This window comes from Salvia hispanica, chromosome 2, assembly GCF_029641045.1.
Source record: "Salvia hispanica isolate PSC_SH4W2 chromosome 2, Shi_PSC_v1, whole genome shotgun sequence".
In the NCBI taxonomy this organism is placed as follows: Eukaryota; Viridiplantae; Streptophyta; class Magnoliopsida; order Lamiales; family Lamiaceae; genus Salvia; species Salvia hispanica.
The window spans coordinates 63669610-63678883 of NC_142693.1; the positions used below are offsets into that span (position 1 = coordinate 63669610).

General features: G+C 36.0%; 1 protein-coding gene across 1 annotated transcript; it reads right to left on the bottom strand.

Annotated features, from left to right (window-relative positions):
- Nucleotides 1-1792: 1792 nt before the first annotated feature.
- On the bottom strand, nucleotides 1793-3341 carry LOC125202168 (1-aminocyclopropane-1-carboxylate oxidase homolog 1-like). Its single transcript, XM_048100524.2, has 3 exons — nucleotides 2787-3341; nucleotides 2290-2611; nucleotides 1793-2219 (listed from the first exon to the last, which is right to left on the bottom strand). Exons 1-3 carry the CDS (start codon nucleotides 3302-3304, stop codon nucleotides 1965-1967), a joined length of 1095 nt encoding a protein of 364 aa, XP_047956481.1. The 5' UTR covers nucleotides 3305-3341; the 3' UTR covers nucleotides 1793-1964.
- Between the last annotated feature and the right edge of the window lie 5933 nt (nucleotides 3342-9274).

The following is a 9274-nucleotide window of genomic DNA, read 5'->3' on the forward strand; positions in this document are numbered from 1 at the left end:
TTCATCCTCAACCTGACACTACCAATCCCTTTTATGCCACAAACTTGATTGTTCCCCAGGACCGCAGAACCATCAGATTCATTCAAGGACTCAAACCAATGCTCATGTGGACACATATGGAAACTACAACCTGAGTCAAGAATCCAGCAAGCATCCTCACCTATCTCCATGATATTCAATGCTTGAGGAGGCTTCTCCTCCACCTCCTGAACATAATCAGAAACACTCATGCTTGGGCCTGCACTTTCAGCAGCTTGCTTTCTCTTCCAAGCAAAACAATCCTTCTTTATATGGCCCGGTTTCTTGCAGTGATGGCAGCTCCTTGTCTCCTTGAATCCACCCACCTTCTCCTTATCTGTTTTCTTGCCAAACTTCTTCTTGGTAGGAGGAAACTTCTTGTCATTGCCTTTAGTATACAGGTTCTCTGGGACTGGATATGCAGCCTTCTCTTCTCTTCTTAGAGAATCCACATCCTCCACTTCCTTGAGTTTCAATGCCAGGTAAACCTCTTCATAGCTGACCTTGGTTTCCCTGCCAAAAAGAATAGCCTCCTTGAAATGTACATAGCTTCTTGGAAAGGCATGTAACAACATCAATGCCTTGTCCTCATCCTTCATTGTTTCCTCGATTGCTTCTAAATCATCAAGAAGCCTATGAAACTCTTCAAGCTGCTCCAGGAGACCCTTTAATTCTGTAATCTTGAAGGCCAGTAGCTTGTTCTTGAGATGGAGTCGATTGGTGGTGGATTTTGTAGCATATATAGACTCTAATTTCTCCCATACATCAAGCGTGGTCTCCTCCTTCTGCACCTCCCGCAGAACTCTATCATTGAGATAAAGCAAGAAAGTATTGTACGCCTTGTACTCCAACTTTTCCAACTACACCGCCTCTTTCTCCGGCAGCCCTCCATTGACAGTGGTTTGCCATCCTTCAAGATTTTCCACGCTCCCTGCTGCATCAAGACGGCCTTCATTTTGGTCTTCCATAAACCAAAATCATTCTGGCCTGTAAACTTCTAAATCTCGAACTTTGCCCCTGCCATTCTTCAAACTCCGACGATCTGAACCAGCTTCGAAGATCCTTCCCACAGATGGCGCCAATTTGTTGCGTAATCGAGTGGAATCGCGAGATTGAAGAACAAATGTGGAAGGCAAGAACTGGATCGAATCGAATTGAGAACGAAAGGAATTTTATTGAAGATGAATCTCTCAGTTGAATTGGATACAAAAATGCCATCTCGATTAAGAGGCTAAAACAAACCCAACAAAGTTAACTACTTCCACTAACTACAATGGATGGACCAGATTTAATCATCTAATCTAATCGCATCTAACGGCCCGGATAAAAGCTCCTTTTACTTAAAGAAGCGCGCTAGAGGAGAACACGACTTCTCCAACACTTAGCAAAACTTCATTCCTGTTGAAGCTGAGTTGATGCAGCCACATATCTTCACAAAAACTAATATATAAAATTAGGACCAACGTGCCACTAACTTTTTCAACCCACTTTCAACTACACTTCTTCAAACCCATGCCGGGTCAAATGGTGACAAATTATGGGGGATGGAGGGAGTATTATTTTTGGTAAAATTCGTACTTCATATAAAAAGTTCTTACTGATTAAATTATTTTTGTAGTCAATGTTAATTGTCTTTATATCATACTAATTATTTGTCGTATATTTCATAATCAAAAATAAAAACTCCGGATATGCCACTGCCGACTTAGACTTATTTTTAGAGGCGTATTGATAAAGCCACCAAGTAGACATTTCCAATAAAATGATTCATTAATTATCCTAGGGCAAACACAGCATGTGCATAATGCATGTTCATGGAGCTCAATCCGATGAAACATCACAAGTGGAAATACAAATAATTAAAACAGACAGGTACTTTCTTATACTACTATAAATTAAAGATTATGGCATACAGCCATTTTATTAAAATCATGTACTACTATTTATTAATTAATCCTGTAATATTCCAAGGCTGATTCCACGCTAGCGGCTTTTGTTTTGTAGTATTTGAAGTACTCTTCGAACATGAAGTCTCTATAAACCGCAGGCTTGTCTTTGGTGACCAGCTCTTTGATCGGACCAAATGGCTTCCCCATTATTCGGATGTTCGGTGTGGAGAAGGTGGCCACGGAGATCCTCGGCCCTGCCAATTGCGACACCACTCTATGCTCCACGCTTATGAACTCGCCATTGCTAAAAAGCTGCAAATGATAATTATAATTACGTAATCAAACAATAATAATTCTTGTCAGTGAGGCTGATATAATTAACCTGCATGAGATCACCGAAGTTGGCGATGAGGGCCCCAGGAACGGGCGGTACATCGACCCATTGATTGCCATGGAGCATCTGGAGGCCGCCGAGGCTATCCTGGATGAGCAAGGTGAGACAAAAGATGTCGGAATGCTTTGGGGCTCCTAAGGTCTTGTGAGGCTCAGGACAAGCCGGATAATACAAGCATGAAATGGCGAGGTTTTTCATGCACTCCATTTTCGATAAGTGATCACTCGGAAGCCCTAAGGCTTCCGAGAACAACTCCGCCATCAGTTCCCTCACCTCAATCATGTACTTCACATATTCCACCGTTTCTTTCCTGCAAATCAAAGCAAATTAACATTGATGAGAACTCATTCAGAAGACAAGTCTTTTACAAACCAGAACATGAAAACTCATCCCAAAAGACTAGTCTGTCTATTCAGTTTATAAATCACACACCAGTTGCTTTTACAATCGATGTGAGACATTGAGTCTGTTGTAACAGTGTATACCTGCAAGCTGAAGGAATTTCATGAGGGTCAAGATGATCGTTAGTGTAATGCAAATTCAAAACATCTCTCCAACAAGCAGGATCGCCTTCCTCCACGGGGAGGTTGCTATTCCACTTCACTAGCTTGCTCCTCTCGTATGTGTAGAGCGACTCCTTGTCCTCGTCAGGGAGCTCGTGGAATCTCTTTATAGATTCCAACATGGCATTTATTGTTACCAACGGAACGCCATGGTTGATGATGCAGAAGAAACCCCATTCTCTCGCAGCCTTACCGATCGCCTCCACCACTTCCCTCCGCCTTGCTCCCCCACTCTCCGCCCCAGTCAGGTCTATCACCGGCAGCTCCACCGCTGCACCCTTAGCTGTCGGGTAACGGTCTATGACCTCCTGTGGATGCATGAAGAGACGGGGTATCTCCGTCACTCCCGCATCCACCAGACCCTTCACTCCCGTTTTTCTTTCGTCGAATTCCTTGACCTCTTTCTCCCAATCGAAATCTACCTTGCTAACACCAGCCATTTTCCTGATCGACTGCTGAAAATAAAGATATTTAAATTATTGTCTTCAAATATGTACGGTTTACTAGCCAATAATATATACTACTAGTAACCATTATCTCATGACACAATATTTTATGTGTATGAAAATACTAAAATGACTAGTTACAAATATATTGGATCCAAAATTTCAGATCATGTAGGTATACTTACTTTTAATTTTATTTATATAATAAATATTATACCTCCTTCCATCCTCCATTAAATGTCCACTTTTACCATTTTAATCTATCCTTCATTAAGCGACTATTTTCACTTTTAACCATAAATAATAAGTAGACTCTATATTTTACTATTAACTTATTAAAATTATGTTTTATAAAACTAACGTATAAAAGTATGATTCATATTGCCCCACTTTTTTAACATATTTTTAAAAAAAAATTCATAAAATTAATTTTTATCGAAAAGAAAGTGGACAATGATAAGGTAGCGGACCCTCCGGTCCCCATTAAATGTCTCATATTTTATCGGTGCAGATTTTAATAAATTGTTTGACTTTGTGAAGAAAAATTGTGGAAAAAGTTAGTAGAATATCGTACCCACTTTTATACTCCCTTCGTCCACCATTATAAGGCCACATTTGACCTGACGCAGGTTTTAAGAAATGAATAGAAAGTGGGTGAGAAAAGGTTAGTGGAAGGTAGGTCCTACTTATATATACTCCCTCTGTCTCAGCCTAAGCGAGACGTTTTTTTTTTTGCACGTGTTTTGGAAAAATGTTGGAGAAATAAATAGTTTAAGTGGTGACAAAGTAAAGTATGAGAGAAAATAATGTAGAAGAGAGTCTCGCCTACATTATTCTCTCTCTTACTTTACTTTCTCTCCACCTTAAATATTTATTACTTCATCCGTCCCAACTAAGTTGGTACATAAATTTTGGGCAAAGAGATTAAGAATTTTTGTTGAGGACGTCCTAAAATAGATTAAGTGAAAGTAAAATAAAATAGAAAAGAGAAAAAAGTATGAGAGATAAAGAGAGAGTAACGTAGATGATGAAATAAAGTAAAAATGATTGGATGTTTTGTTTTTAGTTAATAGGGGAAATGATTCAATTTTGTTTGGATGTCCTAAAATGGAATACGACTCAACTTAGTAAAATGAGAAATTTATTAAGGACGGGTAAAAAAATAAGTTAGTGGAATGTGCATATCACGTATATTTCATGGACGGAGGGAGTAAAAAAGTACGTGACATTTAATTGGGAACAGATAAAGTATTTTGATACGGGCATATTTGTTTTATTAATTGATCGATGCCGGTGCACTGTCCGTTGAAATAATTATGTACAGCGACTACGCATAAACTAAGCTGCAGCCTGCATGAGCAATATCGTCGCACTTATTTTAAAATTATTCAGGAAGTGGGTATGCATGTTAATATACATGGACAAAATCGACAGCCAAGCAAAGTTGAATCACCTTTTATGCATGCAAATATATATATGCAACTCAACTTGCGTGGACTCAACTATTTCTAACCTCCAGTTTATTCGAACTCACAGTTGTCTGCATATTTTATATACTCCCAATGTCAACACAGTTATACAGTATTAACAGTTGACACTGTACTGACATTTTTCATTGCTGTTATTTTATCATCTGTTGACAATTTCTAACGTCCAGATTATAGTTTGGAGTTTGTACAATATTTTGAGTTTGTATTTGATTAAATCCTTATTGTCAATCCCTAGAATTCTATAAATTAGTTGCTCATATATGAGTTAACAAAATCCATAATAATGAAAACAATCAAACGGTAAAACCCATATGAGTAAATCGTGAAGTTTTTGTCTTCAATCTTGCCTTGCTTCTAAACTTCCAAGTTGAATGGTAGTTGAATGATGAGTATGACGATGGAATGGTGTATTTTTTGGAGAGAAAATTCTCAATTAAAAGTCAGGACCTCTTCTATGTTGAACTATGAGATATATTTATATACTTTGGGGTGAAGTGAGGTAACAATTTTGGCCCATAAAGGTAAGTCATAGGGTGAATTAGGACCAGATGCACCTAGAGGTGCCCAGGGTTCAGGAACCGACGGTTACGGTTCGGAACCGTCGGTTCCAGTTTTGGAAATTGTTTAACCGGAACCGAACCGCGAGGGTATTTCGCGGTTTCTGGTTCCAAAACCGCCGGTTTCGGTTTCGGTTCCGAACCGACGGTTTTTTACGGTTCAAAACCGCCGATTTTTTGCGGTTCTGGATTGATTTCACGGTTTTTCGCGGTTCCGGTTTGAAACCGCCGGAACCGGCAGTTCCGGCACGGTTTCGGTTCGAAAATTTTTGAACTTGAACCGAACCACGGTTCAAAAATCGACGGTTTCGGTTCGGGTAAATTCTCACGGTTTCGGTTCAGAACCGTAACCGACGGTTACGGTTTCGGTTTTAACCGCCGGTTCGATAAACCTTGGGCAGATCTAGATGCACCCATCGCACAAACTCAACGGACCACTGACACCATTTCAACAGGTCGCTCAAATCGTGGCCTTCAAATTAGGCGATTTGATGGTTAATAATTAACCAAAAACACGGAAGATCATTATTAATTAGTTTTAAATCATATTATAAAATTTGGGTTTGATATCATTATTAAACCATTTTATGTCATATTTTATTAAAATGACCTAACAATAAACTAATGGGGACCTAAAAATAGCTTATGTATTGTTTTATTCTGTATTTTTATAATTGGATCTAGTTTTACGTGGATCAAAACTACTATATACTCTATGCATTTTTATAGGTGGATGATGTAAATAGATTTGCCTGGGCAACCGTAGGTCTAATTTGGCTGGCTAAATAAAATGATCCCTCTCTAGTGTTAACATGGACGGATGGGCAGGTGCAATAATTTATTCCTCAACTTACGTGTTGATTTTTTTTTTAATTTTAGGAAAACGTGCCTCAATAAATATTCCATGGATTCTCGGGAAATTAATATTACTAAATGGAAACTAAATTGAGGTCTAACTTGGATGGCTATGTACCTATCGTTACATTGTTTTAATATATACAGCCCTCAAGAAAACATGGTGCGATGCAATAATTCATCGACCGACTTATTGTATTACTCCCAATTAGGGATGTTAGTGCAGCCCACAATCTATACGTTGGCTCGAATACCCACCAAATTTATAGGATTGGACTTAAAATTTCTAGCCTGATAAAATTATAACCCGAGTGGTTAACCAGCAACCCACTAATTATGGCCAAGACCCGAATACCCTATGGGCTAAACCGAAAACCAGATAAAATTTATATTGTTCTATTTGTTTGGCTCCTAATTTGACACTTTATTGATTAAGTTTACAATATAGATAACTAAAATTAACTTTCAATTTTATATTAAATATACAAATTATATACTCTCTCCGTCCCTCTGTAGTTGAGTCGTATTCCTGTTTGGGTTGTCCCACTGTAGCTTAGTCGTATTCCTGTTTGGGTAGTCCCACTGTAGCTGAGTCGTTTCCTTTTTTGGTAAAAAGTAGTAACAACTTTTCTTTTACTTTATTCTCTTTTACTTTATTCTCTTTTCGTCTCTCTGCCTTTTTCCTTTTCTACTTTATTATTCAGTTACTTAACTCACTTAACACAACTTTTTTAAAATCTCGTGCAAAAAGAAATGTCTCTACTACAAATGGACGGAGGGAGTTACTTAGCTCACTTAACACAATTTTTTTAAAATCTCGTGCAAAAAGAAATGTCTCTACTACAAAGGGACGGCGGGAGTATTATATTTACTAATATAATACTCGATAAATAATTTAGAAACTTCAAATTCACTAAAAAATATTTAAATTTTAAAATATGCATTAAAATTTCTCGAAATATGTTTACGTTTCATTTTGCACAAATCTCATATATTAGTATTTGATTATGTTTATGTTTGATTTTAAGCAATATCTCAAACTCATTATAATTAGATGTTTTAATTTTATAAATATAACTAATTTTTATTATTATTTATTGGATTGATCGCACCTTTATTTTATTAGTAGCAACTTGATTAACCAGCCGGGCTAACTCAAAACCTGAGCTTTTAGGGTTAGGGCTAAACTTTTATAACCCGAAAAAATCACAACCCGATTAGCCCGCACCCGATTGACCCACAACCTGAGTGGATAGGCCCAAAACCTACCCGATTGAGGCGTTTCTTTTGGGCACGGAGTTTAAGAATATTTTTAAATGAATGGTGAATAAAGTAAGAGATATGATTACTTTTTTGGTAAAAATAGAAATGACTCAATTAACATGGAATTTTTTAAAATTGTAAAATGACTGTTATAACATGGAACAGAAAGAGTACTTATAACTCGTTGTTATAACACAACATTTTATCCGGATACAATAATTCATTGCAAAAATACTACTCCCTTCGTCCTACTATAAGTGGTGCTTATTCTCTTTTAGGCCACTGTACTATAAGTGTGACATTTTCTTTTATGACAAAAAATAACACTTCATCTCTCTTTAATTTATTCATCTCTCTTACTTTTCTTCTATATTTATTTTCACTCCTAAATATGTGATGAAAAGAAATGTCTTAAATAAAGGAGTATAAGATATTGTGTTTAAAAACTTTAAGTTTGTTGAATTAGTACAAAAAGAGCTTGACTGAAGCAAAAGTTATTTAATTGTTTGGCTTGGAGCAAGAAGAATCTCTACCAGCTGGATTTTTTAATGGAATTATTAAAGTTTTATATTCATCAATGATTAAGTTATAACAAATCTGACAATGAAATTATATCCGCATAAAAAGAGCTTGACTGGAGCAAAAGTTATTTAATTGTTTGGCTTGGAGCAAGAAGAATCTCTACCAGCTGGATTCTTAATGGAATTATTAAAGTTTTATATTCATCAATGATTAACTTATAACAAATCTGACAAGGAAATTATATCAGCATGTATTTACACGTAGAGGTGCGTTACAATGCTATTTTTTTTTTTTAATTTGCTAACTTATTAACTTATCAACATAGTATATTAAAAATGTCAACACAATCACATTAAAATGTCAATACAATGTGTTGATGAGTTAGCAACTTAAAAAAGTGAGCAACGAATCACACTTCCAGTGGCGGACGCAGAAAATATAGTTAGGAGGGGCTTCATTATAAACTTCGTTCATCTTACGATAGTTGAATCGTGTTTCTTTTTAAATCGTCTTAAAATAGTTGAGTCGATTCTTATTTTGACATAAACATTATTTTCTCCAAGCACTCATTATTTTTAATTTCAGTGGAAAATATAAATGCTCCAACTAAGATGAATTTATAAAGTCAATTTCATAAATTTCATAAAATTTAACCAAAAATTTTATTCTTTCTCATTTTTATTTTCATATTTTCATTATCAATTTCACATAAAGAACTATTGGAAAACTAAATTTTGAATAATTAAATTAACCAAGGAAATTAAATAAACGAGAAAAACTGAACCTATAGATTAAAGCTACAAAATTATGAAATTCTCGTGAAATATGTGGGAAATTGCAATAACATATTATAGATAAAAATTTAGAATAAAAGAGTAGGAACTCTATTATTATAGTTAAATTAATTGATTAATCATTTATTAAAAACTAAATTATCTATTTAGAATTTAATGTACACTTCCTAAGCAAAAATGAAAGTAATTACTACTCCCTCCGTCTCGCTTAAGATGACACGTTTTCCTTTTTAGTTTGTCTCAACTAAGATGACACATTTCCTTTTTTGATAATTTTTTCTCTCCAATTAATACACTCAACCACTTTTTCTCACTCTTATTAAAATATTCATCTTTCTTTATCTCTCTACTTTAATACTTAAAACCACCTTCTCTCTCCAATTAAACACTTTAAACAGTAACTCCTAAAATCTCGTGCCGGCTAAGCAATTAAACCATCTTAGCCAGGTTCCCGGTCTAGGAACAGGTTCCCTGGATCCAGCA